This window comes from Plodia interpunctella, chromosome 16 (assembly GCF_027563975.2).
Source record: "Plodia interpunctella isolate USDA-ARS_2022_Savannah chromosome 16, ilPloInte3.2, whole genome shotgun sequence".
NCBI classification, from domain to species: Eukaryota; Metazoa; Arthropoda; class Insecta; order Lepidoptera; family Pyralidae; genus Plodia; species Plodia interpunctella.
Window position 1 is genome coordinate 1,729,275 of NC_071309.1, and position 17,750 is coordinate 1,747,024.

General features: G+C 34.7%; 1 protein-coding gene across 3 annotated transcripts in view; it reads left to right on the forward strand.

Moving 5' to 3' along the window:
- The window catches only part of Ptx1, a 51,116-nt gene that overhangs the window by 19,073 nt on the left and 14,293 nt on the right, over positions 1 to 17,750 (forward strand). For 2 of the 3 annotated variants that reach the window (XM_053756957.1, XM_053756958.1), the window contains exon 3: positions 12,096 to 12,221. In XM_053756957.1, coding sequence (XP_053612932.1) covers positions 12,096 to 12,221 — 126 coding nt within the window. The remainder of the gene's footprint in view (positions 1 to 12,095; positions 12,222 to 17,750) is intronic. The other variant, XM_053756959.1, reaches the window with a different exon arrangement.

Sequence of the window (17,750 nt, forward strand, 5' to 3'; positions counted from 1 at the left end):
TGTGTATTCTTACGACCGGCCGCCTAATGTCCACACGTAATCGGCAATGCTATTAATGCAATGTTTAGTCACCTTAAGACATTTACGAAAAGATACGAGGTGATTGTAATCTCAAGCGGAAACCAGACTCTACTGTATTTTTAAGAAACACCTGAACATTTGATCCATGTTGAAGCTGTCAAAATTACACCCAAATGTTAAAAACCTTAAGTAATTCTTTAAGTGAACTTATTGGGGTTTGGGATTTCACAGGCGAGAATTCAATTGATATCGCCCAGATGAGAAATAAGACTTGTTATTTTTGTAGTGCTTGTTTTAGAGTGATTTCTATTTAATGGACTAGCCATTTCCAACTAACAATATTTTCACTTATAAATTTCGCATAATAAATTGACAATGACGGTGCGAAATTTCATCCACCGAATTTGAGTCTCATTTCGGTGGCGTGTGTAGAACACGGTGACGTGTCATCTGATGTATGAACCGGCAACAATAGCGGATGACACCGCTTTATGACAGCCCGGGCCCCGCATAATTATATTATTATGACTCTACCATTATTCCCTAAATAATGCATAACCTTAGCCCCTTGTGCGCATTATTATTTGCAGTTTTTAATAGTGCTGCATAAAGGTATAAATCATCATATTTCTTACTATTCCTCATTATAGATGTGAGGCGATATATCTTTCAATATTGTTTCTTTTTAAACCCCGACGCAAAAATAGGGGTTTTTAATTTGTCTAACAAATAAACTTGTTTTCATACTCACTTCCAATACTTTAATTTGTAGATGTATTCTAAAGTTTCACCTATATATAGGTATAAACTTATTGGATTGGTTTTTCAATGATGTACTTGAAAAAACAAGTTTTATTTACACAATTTTTTAAATAAAACAGTAAAATCTAGCCTTATAATAGACAAAATCATTGAATCTCTATGTAACATTGGAGAGTTTTTCCGGTTCCTTCTTCAGCCGTAAGCTGTCGGAGCCCAAATTCCGTTTTCCTTTTCTTCTCCACTTCGCATGGTCTCTAAACATCTGTTTAGAATTGTTTGTGTCCATCTGTATAAAGCTTCAGTGTTTTCCAGTCTTTTCCTATTTTTCCATCATAGACGAATCATCATTGGACGAATATTTTAACGACAAAGATTTAAACAACTGACATTTTTAAGTTCAAATATAATTATAATATTTCAATTTGACAGACGATAATTATTATAATTATGTAGATACAAAATTATAAATCATCTGTAATCCGTTTACTGTTCCTTTAATTTTGTAATTCATTGACTTAGGTATAATTTGATATTCTTAATTTTAATCTAATTCGTATTTTAAATTGCAATGGCCGACAGGGTTTACATTGTACCAAGATTATAATGACTGAGGTGACTAAGTTACTGAATTACCTTCCTGTACATTGTAAAAAGCAATAAATAATTTGAATTGAGTTGAATAGTTATTCTTAAATTTAAGTATCATTTAATCGATCTAGAGGCTAAATTTACTGGCACAATATTAAGCTATGATATAGCTTAATATTACGTTCGCCAAATACCGCCAAACATCATTTGACAAAACTGACAAGGGTAGCATATTGCGTGGCCTATTCCACCCCAATGGACCATAATTTCGTAATCACCATAAAATCTGTACCACTAATATATTTATGACATTATAGCTGCCACTAATATTTATGCAAATTGAAAATGGGAATGGCGCCGGGCCCCTAATCCCTTGCAATGGAAGGAAGAAATTATGTGTTTTGTCTATTTGCATTCAGTAATTGATTTGATTCATCCATAATTCTATACTAATATTGTAAATGTGTCTTGTAACGCTTTCACGGCTAAAATATATATAGCTAATGATCTTGGCGGACCTTGGGCGACGCTCAACGGCTGAGAAAAGAACCGGGAATACACTCAGATGAGAGACAGATCGTTGATGATCCATGGTCAAAAATAGGCTCTGAAATTTGACTTATTTTCCGATGGAAAATACCTCTTTATATTATTTATGCTGCAGGAGTCGGTATTCCTGCAGCATCAACAATGTAGACGATCCAGCGATCGTCTATATATTTTTCTTCCGTTTTGATTCCATTGCTAATTCTGCAGTTAAATTGAACGTACCATAATAATTGTATCCAAAGGTCCTACGTGCATTTGCACAAAATTTTAGATAACTTCCCGGCTTCACTCGCGTGAACTGCTTCACACTACCAAATGAATGTTCTTTTGCATAAAATAGGGTGCATATTATCCAGGTAGGTATTCAAAATTCCACAGTCCGATTAAGTTACCGATTTACAACAATTATAAATAACTGATTCTAACTGAGGTATAACAAGAAAATGAAAATATAAAAATAAATAAAACTCTCGCAAATTAAACATTTGCGAAACGAATCTCAACATGTTTTTATGAACATCATTCCAATAAAGCAAGAAAAATAATCGTCATAATATGCAATAAAATGCCCTGTTCTATTCTAGTCAGTATGTTTACGACACAGACATTACAATAACAGACCGCATGCTCCAAATCACGACACCCCATCCCACTTGTCATCGGACTGGATTCTGCGCGCGAGTGCAAAAGTAATTTGGGCCACATTTGGGCCCATATGGGACCAGTGATTGCCTTCTGAACACTTCTACCCTCGACCCGGGAATGCTCTCTTAGTGGCCAATTCGGCGACCCCTCTCATTTTCTTACATCTTTAATATTGCGGTGTGTACGATGTCATTTCGGTAGGGTTGCGAATATCATTTGGGTTATGATATCGTGAGGTCAGTTTTTGAAATACCGTTCAAGTTTCGGTGTAATGGGTTAGGTACAATATTGTACTTGGAGCAAATGATCGTGAGCTGTTTTGATTTGGATATTTTATAATATACTACTTACCACTGAACCGAGAGGTCCCGGGTTCGATCCCCGGCCGGGTCATGGTGGAAAATTATCTTTTTCTGTTTGGCCCGGGTCTTGGATGTTTAACTATATATAAATTTGTTATAAAAATATAGTATCGTTGAGTTAGTATCCCATAACACAAGTCTCGAACTTACTTTGGGGCTAGCTCAATCTGTGTGATTTGTCCTAATATATATTTATATTTAATTTTAAACATTTTATCTACATTCATTCATTCATCATTTAAGAACATCGTTCTTGTCGGTGGAGTTCCTATCATCTATCAATATCCTCAACTATTGTTTCAATATCCCTGTACGACATTTACTTAAGCTACAATATTTAAATTGGACGCACGTACGTACCTAGTACGGAGAAGGACACAGGATACCTTTTATCCCGAAAAAAGTACGGTTCCCGTGGGAATTACACGCGAACGAAATTTCATTCAAAAGCTAACCAATGTGTACCAGCAGTGTTCTGTCTACAATAGTTTCGGTCGAGTATCGATTCAATAAAAATAAATCGATTTCATAAGGGCTTATTTTTATAGCTACTCGTATTTGAGATCATGGAAAGGTCAGAGCGGAGTACTTGTCTGCAATTTCTTCCGGTACTTGATCGCGCGGCCATATTCCGGTATCTTTACGGACCGTAAACATCTGTTTTATTTATTCATTCTTCATAGTCGTATTCCTCATGGCTGAGGGTCGTGGTCATTACGTGGAATGAAACACACACAACAACTTTCTTGGCATTATTAATGGAGTGGTTTGCCATTGCCTTCTCCATTTCACACACAAGTTAACAATAATCAACCAGTGTGCAGGTTTCCTCGCGATGTTTTCCTTCACCGGAAGCAAGTGGTGGTCGATGAAAACTATTATATATGAGTCAGATTTGTATACAAACTCATGTGGCACAAGTGGGATTCGAACCTGGGACCTTTCGACACACAGGCGGACGTCTTAACCATTACACCACCACCGCTATTTATAGTTACACAAATTAAATTATTATTTTTTTGTATCAAAGCTATTTTATAAATGTATCTAAATCTAATAACTTATTAGGTAATTTTAACAATTTTAAGAAGAGACGTGATGATTATTTTAGGTTACCCATGCTATACAGTTTCTCTCTCTCTCTCACTGACCGGCGGAATTCTCATTCTCAGCAAACACATCGGAGGCCAGCGTCTTCTTTCCTAGTTTTTCTTTTAGACTTTTGTAGATTTTTTAGGATACTGTACAAAGCTATTTTCCAATACACTTATGAATTTCAACTCAATTATTTACCAATTCAAACATCAACCGTCTTCTAGCAGATTTTTTTTAAATCAACCAAACAAAATCTAGCTCCCTATATTTATTTAAAATTAAATTTACATCACGCGGGGGTGTATCTTACCCCAGCTAGTCCCGCGGCTAGTAATAATTTTGTGGGGCATTTTTGCCAGTCTCAGGTGGTCTGTAATTTGTTTGTGGTGGAAGGGTTACTGATTTATCTCTGTGTAATACCTCCCTTGGGATCCACTCGAGCTCACTCGCCCGTAAACACTAATTTATCTAGAATGTAGTTCGCAATAGAAATAGTTGGACTGTTTTGGTTGCTCGGAATCCATTTGATGGTTAGCTATTTATTAAACAACTCTCTTAACATCTGTTTATTGATTACCGTTTGATACGTGTTAAAAGTTGATGTGCAACCCTTTTAATTATTTAAATTATTTTGAGTTTTATGATTGATTTTAAGTTTTGGACAATGTTATCTATCGTACCACATCAGGTCTCCCTGAAAATCTGTGTTCCAAATAAATTATTTCCATTATGTTCTTACTAAATTTAAACTTTCGCGTCTTATTATTAATTGCTTAATTCGGTGTTAAACGCGCACGTACCTTTTACACTTCGAACGTTTCGGGTCGTTGTAACCGAGCGACTGACTCAGCTGGCTACTTCTCCGACGACAGCGTGCAAGGTACGTGCGCGTTAAATATTAAGCAATCAAAAAATTACATTTTTTTTAAAGTTGATATCAAATTTATAAATAGAAGCAACGATAATAAGTTACAACTACTGTGATTCACCTAATTTCTGTATCTTTGCCTAACACTGAGTCACGTATCTCTTCATCAAATGTAAATATACCTAATCTTTACAGTCATTGCGAAATTTTGTAAATAATAATACAAAACTACGCAAATCATGACCTTGATCATAATACATTCGTCTACGTGGCTAACAGAAAACTACTTATAGGCAGGTAGTATGTGTCTAGTTAAACGTGAAATGTTACTCAAAGATAAATATATCTATCCACGAAAGACGTCTCTTCTATAAGTTCTCGTCTGATTTCAAAATTCTCTGTTCAACACAAAATCCAACCATTTTCTTTCAAAACTTTTTCGGCTCCAACGTTTCGTAGACCTGCCACTTTTCTTTTTCAGTACTTATATATGTCCTATATCCTATACTATATATTTGTGAGCAACGTATCCGATGCGTAGCTAAAAAATAGAAAAAACAAATTGATCTCTAATAATCTCAGTCGTTTCCAACAACAAGATCAAAACAATAGCTTAAGATACTTAGAAAGTAGATAAGTAGTAAATAGAAAGAAATGCATCTGAGTAGAGTTATATCGTGGCCATTAACCATTCAAATATTGTATTTTCTTTCTTTTTACTAAATTGCGAAATGATAAATACAAGTACTTAAATAGTTCTAACACCATATGACCTTGAAGCTACATCCGTTTTAGTTCTCGGCCAATAGTCAAATCTCGAGGCATCTCAACCCGTACGTGTGTGTCGCCGCAACAATAACGAAACATGAAAAATTTCCAGACGCTCGCATCAGACTGATAAATGGCTTCCGAAAATCCAAAAGGAAGTTACAGCTTACTCGGGATTTGGTCTAGAACCTCTCACGTGCCATAACTGCTGCACTCCGCTTTATTACAATTACCATAAGCCTCAAAGTCCCGCACTCGACGATCGCTTGCGGCGACTTCATCATTCTGAACCTACTTACGAGAACAGTAAGACTGTTATTGCTTCGGTGAAATAGAAACCGCGGCTGGGGCGAAGTCTCCAAGCTGTTGCGGACAACTCTGGTACTTACGCACCTCATCTTAAGATCGTTGTTGCTGTGTATCTGTTAGGTTGTGTAAAAGTTATGCTTGGTTCGTGCCTCGGGAGCGGTCCACTCTTTACATTTATGTACGTACGATATGTCGTGTCGGCGACTATTTGGAATACTAATTGGGGGTGTCTAGGGATTCCAAATGGTTTTTATTTATTCTTTTCTCAGGGTATATAAAAATAGCCCTTATTGTTATCGTCTTGTATCACACTTTGTTGAAGATTCAACTTAGTATCTGAAGAGCACGTTCAATTCTACTGAACTTTCAAAATTTTACGTCACATAGGTACTAGCTACATTGATTGATGCTTATAAGGAGCGTCGATATGTACTTTGTTTCTATAATAAAAATGTAATTGCCAATATTAAAATGGTCAAGTAAAAAAATTATACTTGCATTAAATTTTGATAGAAATTTTAGAACAAAACATTCATAAATCTAGCGCGGAAATTCTACGGCAGACGCCAATGCTTCATCGTGAATGAAAACCAGCAAACCGCGAAATGATGATGAATCACGTTGTAGAGGAGGGTCGTTAGAGCGAGGCAGAGATAACAACTCAACGCTAGTGCAAGAGAGATAGACTATTTCAAAATTAGTGGATGCTCCCGTGAATTTGTGTACGTTTTCAATGAAGGTTCTTTACGGTAGGTAAAATAGGAATAAAATGGATCGTCCCTAATCCGCGGCCATTTATATCTTACACGCCATTAATTTGAGTGATAATTCGTGAATAGCGACGCGATTGGCCGTAGATATTGATTCAGAGGTAGCTGTTTGCTTATCGAAATATAATCTAATCAATTTTATAGTAATTCATCATAAGCAAAGTGTTTGCCGACAAAAAACGCTACTGTATTCTGATATATACATGAATTTAAGTAGGTTTAAGTATGCTTGTTTTTTAAGTAGCATTTTTATATTTAACGAATAACTAAGATGTATTTTATAGTGTAAGAAATAACGTTATTAAAGGTTGCTTGGTATCAAAAGCATTCTTTAGACAATACGCTTTCTAGTCTGAATATTTCAACATACTCTATAGTTTCACCGAAAGAAAAGTATCACACGTAGATACCATATTTATCCCGAAACTCTTACGAAACCGGAACTCAAGCGCAGCTAATTTAAAATAATAATTACTTACACTCCTTGTAGGCCAGTGATAACATATGCTGCATTATCGGGTGATGTGTTTGTTAATTGTTACGCTAATGAAGATAGCCTCCCACGTGGCCATCTTGAGATCGGACAGGAAGCGGTCGCTCGGACGCATCCGACAGGGATTATGATACGAAACAGAAGCCCGTGTGGTCTCTGCTCACTGCTACTCTGTGATTTCATTATTCATCACTTCACCCAATCAATTATTCAGTATTTTTGTTTGCGTAATAGTAAATACAGTTGTTATTAAATAATATAAAATTCGTTTATATTTTGCTTTTAACGGATAAATTCATATTGAAATGAGAGTTGACATTTAAAAAATGCATTATTTTTAAATAAAGAAAATATCAATAAAATTAAATTAGATGCATTAATAGTTAATTTACGGTTAAAACAAAATATAAATGTCCAAAATTAAAAAATAAAATTAAGTGTAATGTAAAATTCTTATCCTATCCTAACTTGTCAAATATTCCATTCAACTTTTGTCAGAGGCGTTTGTGAAATAAAAATAAACAATCTAGAATAAGGCAAATAGTAGGTATTCCTTATTTGATCAAAGTAATCTTTCCTTTAGGTCAGATTTCGAATCTTATCTAAGAGATAAAAGTGAAAATTTTAGACTAGATATAGTAAATTATTAGTACTTATAGATGCCCTTGATCTTTTGGTGAAGTTTATGTCACGATGAAGCATTGTATAGATAAACAACAAAAAAAAATGTGATTCTATGATATTCATTTATTTTACAAAGAAATTTCATTACATGTGGGTAGCGGGGACTCACCAATTAAGTTTACAAAAACCTGTGTCTGGCGATTGACAGTGATGACGTCGCCGAATATACATATGCATTGGTACAAAATAGATAAATCTTAAAAAGCAAATAACAAATCAAATAACTAACTGTGGTAGATATAGTGTAATGTTACGGCTGTACCTACACTTCGGGGTTTAGCCGCAATTTATATACATAACACTTATTGAAATAACACAGAGCTCTGGAATACGAATTCTTGACGTGATGAAGGCTGTGTGGGTTTAATTTCTATATAAATCCAATGGCTTTAAATTGGAAGCCCTCTTTGGTCCCCGCATGGTCCGTCCTCCGCCACCCGCAATAAAGGACCATGCCCCAACAGTGGGAAAAATTAGCCGAATTAAAAAAAACTAATGAAAAATGTTGGAGTCGAGCGGGTATAGACCCTTTTACCACTTCGAAGCCATTTTTCGTCTCCTTAAATTTTAAAATAATTGAAGGAACATGTGTGACGTTGTGATGAAAATATTAATATAAATAGCTATGATGTCAATTACTTAAACACCTGTCTATTAGGCTAAAGACAAACTCAATACAGCCAGCAACGAGCAGAGACAAGATAGTATTTCCTCCCAAAATGCTATAAAAAAGTAGTAAAATCTGAAAGAGATACGACCAAGTGAAATAAAACCGTCTACTATTCAAATATGCCAGGGTGCTGCAATAAATTATGCGCACACTCTTTTACTACGAATCTTATAAGAAATAAATTTCTACATTTTACAACGTGAAATATACACGCGGCGGAATCGTATAATTTTTAATTTTATGTCTTTTGAATTACGAATTCGCTGTTCTCGTCGGCTATTTCGTTATTCACTTCACTTTCACTCCCTTTATGTTTTCAAAAACAAATGTTTTGCATCGTAAAAGTTATGAAGTATCGTGTAAAATAGCTGTGATATGATTACGGTGACAGCCAGGTACAATCAAACACAAAATATCATGTCGTATTTATAGTTTTTTTTTTAAATATTTGTATTAATGAACATTTTATAATATTTATAATAGAAGAGACTAAAAGCTAAAATGAACGTTTTCGATTAAACGTACGTGGCCTAGTTTGGGTCGGCAAAATCGATGACAAAGTGTGTCAAACAAGGAATTAGTATGTGTCAAAAATACTAATATAACAATTAGCATTATATCAAACTCTGCCTATTATACACAGATTCAATAATCCGTAACAGCATCAGTTAATCAATATTTATTACAATATATCCAAATCATAACAACATATTCGATTGATTCGATTGGAAAATGAGATATCGTGAGCACAGTAGCAATCGTTTAATCCCTTGGTGCGCGAGTGTCCACGAATCGTCGTTGTAAACTCGCATGGACTTTATGACCCCAATAAAACAATGAACGTGCGCTTATCAGCGTTATCAAAGCTGCAAACATAAAATTTATTTGAACGTGTGTCGTTTGCACTGTGCGTTTGTGCCGACGCCTGTTCCCGATAACGTCACATATGTTTCTCTAGCGTCACTTTATTAATTTGAATGTGTCGTTTTTATTATTATTTACGAGCTATGGAAATTATGATTAAAAAATGCTATGCTAAAAGCTTCAGGTTTCTTAAATTTTTTCACTTATCTCGCTTGTGTCACATAATGTGTAGTTTTTAGCGTCACTTAATTTGTTTTTTTTTTTTTGTTATTACTAACCATTATTTATTAACCATGTCAACAATCAAAAAGAAAAAAAAATCTAAAATTATATTTATTGTTTATTTCATTTTATTAATTTCAATTATTAAAAATTAACATTTTATACTTCAAGAACGTTGATTAATCAATAAAATTAATAAATAAATAGAATGAGAATCTGTTATCTTGAATTGAATGAAACAGAATAGCGCATTAAGCAATACACTTTAGGAACACGATTGACGTAGGAGAGCGGGAAAAAAAGAATAACAAAAAAAAAAAAACAAAAGAATCCAATGACTGAATCGAAATGACAGTTATATTTTTAATTGTAATTATCAGTCGTGACGGTTCGTGACTTTTTTCCAAACGATCGGATCAATCGTTGACGGGTGTTGCTGCTATAAACAACAATATTAAAAAATCACAATCGAAGCGTAGTTTATTTGTTTCGGGTAAATGTGATTTTAAAATAACAATTTTACAATAATTTTACAACTTTTATTTAACTTGCAATGTAAATATATCACTATTTATGTCCCTATTTCAGGTGAAATCTTAAAATTCATTTTTTAAGCAGATATCTTCAACCGATTACGCTGAAATTTTGTGCACACATTTAGCTTGAATGACAATGCATTATTATGATAAGCATGATCTGACAGTGCACCCAGGAACCGCTCCAGATGTGGGAATACATCGACGTTTTACTTCACGGACATGGTTTTTTTCTGTCTCTTTTACAACAATAAAAGCTTGTGTCGAAAATGACATTTTTGTAAAAATAATATTAATCAACGAAAGGGATGTTAGCTTTGTTTTTTGTATTGTAATTTCTTCTAAGTTTGTATTATGTAGTTTGTAAATATTTTTTTTACATTCTGGGTGGCGTGATAATGCGCAATGAGATTGTTAGAATATTTTTGCTTGGTTTTTTGTTAGCATTCTGAATCATTATCTCTAAGTAGCGTAGAAACAAGTAAAAAAAGATTGTTTTAATAATTATTGTTTAAGGATTTAATTAAGAGGTAGATATAATTAATAGCCACTGTGCGTCATCAAATATCGCATGTTGTTGCATTTCAACTAAGTCGATGGTGCTGCAATTTTATATGCGTTTGTAACTAATTTTCAGAGTTCAATTATATATTATTATTGTTTATTTATAAACATTGAACATAGTATATCATTTTATTTTTTATTTATTCGGAAAACTAAGAATTTTCCATTCGCATACAATATAATAACAAGATTAGAAACATTAAACTCACACAAGTAGAAATAAAAAGGTAATTTTTTTAGAACTTCACAGATGATGAATAAAAATGTTTCCGTGGAGAATACATAGGATACAGACTTTCGTCTTAGATAGATTAAAATTTCTAGTCTTAAAAAAATAGTACCTACCGAAAATGGCAATATTTAATTAAATAAATAAATGAGTCATAGAAGTGAAACGTGTTTAAAAAAAAGTGAAGAATTTCGAAAATTCTTCCAAATGCGCAAATAACTCGACTCTTTAAAAATAACCGTAAAAATTAAAAACAATCATGCACATGCAGCGACGGGCGCTATAAATAAGGGCGCGCACACACGGTCTCCCGTGACTAATTTGTTAACAAGTGTTCGGGGGCACTTAATTACCGCTCAGCGAAGAGGCGTCATCGTCTCTCAACACATTACTTTGTCAAGATTTCCCCGTTAAATAATGACGCTATTAGTAAACGTTAATTGAATTTATGCGTGTACGTAAATTTTTGGCGGCTCCGTGTACCTGTTGTTGTAATAATTTCGACGTTATTGCGTGGGGTACCGCAATTTGTAAACGTGCTTATTATTTCACGTCCGTCCATTTTGTTATGATCGCTTTAGGTAGAACTATATTACAGGTCTTTCTCATCTTATCTGTTTCATTCGAGGCTTTGACGCCGCGAAACGCCGCGGTGTCGACGTAAAAATACTATATTATTGTAAAGCTTCAACTTCATAATTGAAGATTTATTAATTGATTCTTGGTAATCAAATTCTTTAAATCAACCGACTGACTGACGAAAATGTTTGTTGGAAATAGCTAGTTCTTATTATTGCACTTATTCGACAGAACTTTTTTGGAGTTTGACGACCTCTGAATAATCATCATGGCGGACGACTAAACTGGAGGCCCCGGGTTCGATCCCCGTCCAGAACAAGATGGAAAATAAGTCTTAGGTGTTTTATATGTTATAAAATATAGTATCGTTGAGTTAGTATCCCATAAAACATGAAACTTACCTTGGGACAAACTTAATCTGTGTGATTTGTCCATACCTATATATTTACTTATATGTGATAGCATGCAAACAATTATATTTTTATATTTTTTTATTCACATTATCTTTTGTTCACAGTGTGGGCGGAGACGGGCGAGTTTCGAGACAGCGGGCACTCGTCCCTCGCGTCCGGAGGCTCCGGTGTGGAACAGTCTTTATACGCGCCACCGAGACCCCGCCGGGACCGTAAGCATACCGATGATAGTGAGTAGTTAGACTTTCACTAGGAAGGTACTTGTTTTCAGGGATTTGGTTAAAAAGAGAGGGAGATAATCGATGGCGCAAGACCGTGCGCCTATGATCGTAAGGTCCCATGTTCCAATCCTGCTCGTGCCTCATGAGTTTGTATATTAATCTGACTTGTGTATGGTTTTTATGGTCCTCCACTTGCTTCTGGTGAAAATATCGTGAGGAAACGTGCACATCGGTTGACAATTTGTCGGCAGGTAGTCGTAAAAGTTGTGTCAGATGCCTTTAAGTGACTTGTAGTTTCTGTACGACCCAAAGGAAACAAAAACTGTTAGACAATGAGTTTTACAATTGTTTTTCGTGTATTACACAAAAATACAACTTTTACAACAAAAGCTTAACCAATTCATAAACAAGTTAAAGGATTTAAGATAAAATATATTTTGTCACGACAGCACTTTATAAACATTGCCATTGACAGAAAGAGACAAAACACACTTTAGCTCAAAGGGTGTTTTATTTTTTTTATAAATAACAGGGTAATAAATGTTTGAACTCGGTCCGTTTCCAAGGTGTCAAATGCAGCGTTATCTTGCTAGTAGGGTAATAGATCAACATTAATTAATACAGTCGTAAAATCGAAGTGTCAAAGATTTTACCAGAAAATCTGTTTCATATGTGAAATAGTTTGTTATCTTATCTGTGGCTATTATAATAATTATAATAAGTGCATTTTGAACTATTTGCATGAAATCATTGTGAGCTTGCTAACTTATCCATCTTGACGCTTTGTATTGCCGCCTCTGTCACTTCCACCACTTGATCGATTTGAAAATAATCTCAAATTATAAGATCCTTATCGAATTCACGTGTTTAAAATGTGTTATCGCCTTTCAATACGTATGTAGTCGATAGGTACATTACATATGTAAATTCTGTATTTATCTAACGGGCATTAACAACTCTTTGAATTAAGTACCTATAGGGACGGGGCATTCCCCCAACAATCGTGTGTATTTATTAGTTTTCTGACACATATTTCAAATTTTGATGACATTGTTTTACAAAATTTATTTTCCGTCTATATTTCTTCTCCCTTTACACATATAACTTTTACCCAGGGCTTCGCTCCCGTGGGAATTTTGAGATAAAAGTATAGTAAGATAAAGCCTATAGTAATATTGGATAACGTACCTTAGTAATGGTAAAATAGTTTTTGAAATCGGTTTGGTAGTTTCGGGGATTACCCGCCTCAAACATGCAAACTCACATATTTTATATTTCTTTTTATAATAACAGTGATAACGGTCCATTCGAAAAAAATATCCGTCCATTCGCAATCAAAAGAAGGCAAAATACACTACCCACAGAAAGCGTGTCTAAATTGGAACGACAGTTTTCCGAATGTGTAAATTTCGCCATCCATTGCCGGACCACCGAAGTGACAAACTTAAAACTGTTAGCAAACCGAGTAAGCCCGCGGAACCTATAAGCAAATAGCGGTGCGTTATTCTAATGCCTGCGCAAACAGCGTTATAGGTGAGCGGCAAAAGCAACACGACGGCAATGCGACGCGATGCCATCCGTCAATATCGGATGTATGTATAAGGGGCTTTGCTCCCATTTTAGTTGAAAGTAACTGTGTGTTGCACTTTTCTAATTTATTTATAGCATGTCAAATTTTGCCGATCTTTCAGTGCATACGTGATTGAAATGACACCATGCAAACTTTCATATTTTAATAAGAAGTGGAATTTGATCACTTATCACTCTTAAATTACACAGGGTCTACACCTGGGCGTATACGTTTTTGTAATCCCAGCGTAAAACCTTATAGAAGAAATTGCTATAAACGTAAATATGCTCATACAAGCTCAGCGTCCCATCACAATATGCAATCAGTAGGTATCCTGGTTCAGAATAAACCGGATGAGAACGAATCATAGGAAATCCAACTATAATTTACTTAAATGAGGCCTGAAATGATCTCCTGAATGCGATTGTGGAACTCCACAACAGGTACAGTCAACAGCACATCAAGTTATCCTGCATGAAACTCTATGGCGCGGAAATAGCGGCGAGTTTGCAATTATTTTGGGTAGGTTGATATGCTGTTAACTGTACTTTCACATCGTGAACGAGTGCATTATAAGATGCTTTCCTGATGGATTCTGGAATATGAGTGGAGACATTCAGATACAGAATTTCACCAAATGACTTCTGACGTTGATGATCGCACTGCGTCGTGTTATATTCCGTCGTTCACCCAGGACGCCAGGCTATGCCGATGCAAACAGAGAGTGCGACGCGACGCTACGTGCCTCGCTTGGTTTGTTTTGTACGTAATCTGTTCCTATATTTACATGTTTCTCTTTTTGTCTATGTCTGAATTGGTTGTTGTGATAAGCTGTAATATTTAAAAGTTCTAATAGTCGAGTTCGAAGAGTGTAAATCATTAAAATCTGTATCTGTACCATGTATTTCCATTGTAAACACATACCTACATATATTTGTTAACTAGCTTTTGCCCGCGGCTTCACCCGCGTGAATATCTGCAAAAGCGGAAGAGACATGATTTTCATATAAAATTTCACCCCCGTGATTGTCATTTGGTGGTTATTTATGGGAAAAAAGTAGCCTATGTTTGAACGGTAGTCTTTAACTATATGCATATCAAATTTCATTAAAATCGTTCCGGCGGTTTAGCAGTAAAAGCGGAACAAACAGACAGATGGTTCGACAGACAGATATTAGACATATAACCCCTAAATTAGATTTAAGTTGGAGGTGGTACTTGTTCATACTTCAATTGTTTCGTAGTTTTCATATTCTGTAATCCACATAACGCGGGTTAGATCACTAGGTACGGGCTTTATTTGAAGATTTACATTATCTGTGAATTATATATTTATTGTGTTAGTAAATATAATAATACATATTTAGTTTTATCGCTATTTAATATTTATCTTATAGGGCCAAAATCACTTTAATCATACATTAAAATTTTTATTTGATTGATTAGTGTACTTGACTTAGTTTTAATTAGGTACTTAGTTCGACGTCAATAAATTGATCTAAGTATATAATCCTAACTTAACTTTAGAGTTGCACCAGTCAACTTTGAGGTTAACTTAGACATGCGTGCCGCTGACTTTTAGACAAAATAGCGTACATTCCGAGTTTTTGGACGGCGCAGGTTAAAATTATCGTCAAATGGATGGAGCAACCGAGCGTTGAATTTAGAATTGCTATGCAAATTTTTTTCCTGTTCAAATGGAACAACTAAAGCGTCTAATATTAAAAAATATAACCCTAATCGTCCGTATTTGATTATATAACGTGTAAACAGCTTCGTACATACGATTTTATCAAGTGACGAGTGTCGATTTGTGTAACACATGTATGTTTACCTCCGCTGTCGGCTCCGCAAAGGCTTGATCGATGGTCGGCCGCTCAAAGCTGTTGATAAGTGATAACGATGCGATAACGCTCCGTATCGGGGACAGGGTTGCTTATTTTTTATTCTGTTTTCTCGCCATTTGCTTGTGACAATTTGCTGGAAATCACGAGAGACATTTGGATATTTTTTGCGTTTGGACATATTGGTGGTTGGCTGCTGGTTACCTAGTTTATTGATGTAACTTGTGAATAAAATTTGTAATTCTCGTGTATACTGGAATAATTTTTTGTATAAATTTTAACGGTCCGCCCCAGCTTCGCTCCAGTAAAACCAAAATATACGTCTACACTTTCCTCAGGAATCACTCTACCAGTGATAGTACATTTATATGGAGATAAAATTGTTTGATTTTGGGTAGATTTTCTCGTCACACGTGATGATCTACAAACTGCGACTTAATTTAATTAAACTTAGGTGCAATATAAAATGAGCAAAATTATTTTATTGTCATTAAAATAATTTTGCTAGACATTTTAAGCCATAAGAGCCTCGGGCATCACTTTTAGGCGAATCTTGCTATTTCTCAAGTTAGGCCAAGAACAAGCATTACAAACATCAACAGCTGTTTAGGATAACTCTAAATCTCAAAGTTTGATTCAATAATCTGAGCTCAGTCATTACACGCCAATGAGATTGCGTCAAATTGATGGTTTTGATAAACTTGTTCAATTTATGCCGTTCCGTTTAAATCCCCCCAAAATTCGGGTCACATTCATGAACTTGGTATATCAATGAACTAGTATTGATTTATCTCAGGTAATTAAACGATGAGTTTTGGTTTCGTTAAACTACTCTGGTACAAAATAATAAATCATACACCCATACCTTCCTCTGGAATCAACTATAATTTATATTATAGTAAGTACATCGTTATCGATGTAAAAAGAAATGTATTTTTTTGTCTACCGTACATATTTTATGGAAAGTCGAAATATTTTCTCTTCTTTCAGTGTTTATTTGGTTCGGAAGTTGTTGTACCTATATTACCCGTATTTAAGCTGCTGTTAAAAACTTTGAAACAGAAAAAATAAATAATAGATAAGTGTTATGTAATTATTATTTTTTTAATCAAATTAATTTGTGTCGAAATTAATACCTGATATATGCACGTGAAAATTGTAATTTAAAATATGTAACACGATAATCCATTTATCACATGTTGTAAAAACATCGAATTGTGAAGTATTCAATCAAGATATTTTATATTGCCAATGAAAATGTTGGCTGTAATCGCAGTAAGTCTTTAATTGATTTTATGGCGATATACAATCTTGGATAACAACATCAAAGATAATATTGACCTATCAGTAACAAGAAAAGAAGAGACAAAATTTAGAACGTTACATAAAATGTGGTGAAAACATGAAGAAGTGTGTAAGGAATGATACGAAAATAAGGTAGCGGAAATAGGTCTATCGACGACCTCAGTGGCGCAGTGGTAAAGTGCTTGTGTCTGAACTGATAGGTCCCGGGTTGATCCCCGGTCGGGCCATGATGGAAAATGATCTTTCTGATTAGCCCGGGTTTTGGATGTTTATCTATATAACGTATTTGTTTTAAAAATATATAATAAAATATAGTTAGTATCCCATAACACAAGTCTCGAACTTACTTTGGGGCAAGCTTAATCTGCGTGTGATTTATCCTTTAAAAAACCTTTAGGTTGTGAAAGGAAAAGACATTATGGACCTGTATCATTTAAAATGAAATTCGATAAGGAACAAATGCTAGCCCTATTTTCTAGAATATTTATTTATTATAACAATGTATTCTTTTATGAACAAACGGGTCATGAATTAATGATAAAACGATCAGTTTTCTCCAAATCAATCCATATTCATTGCATATGTGCAGCATTGAAGTAACCTTATCAATATAGCAGATTAGAAACGCAGTTATCAATAACGCATCTCTCCCATGAGTTCTAAAAGCGTCTGACAGTAGCGTTTAGAAAATGCATTAATCTATATAGTTATGTGACATTCGTGATTTGAAATTTTGAACTATACCGCACAAAATACAACTTTGCTCGATAAAAAGAAAGTGGCTCGCCTCATCCTTATAAAACCACTGATTTGTGAATA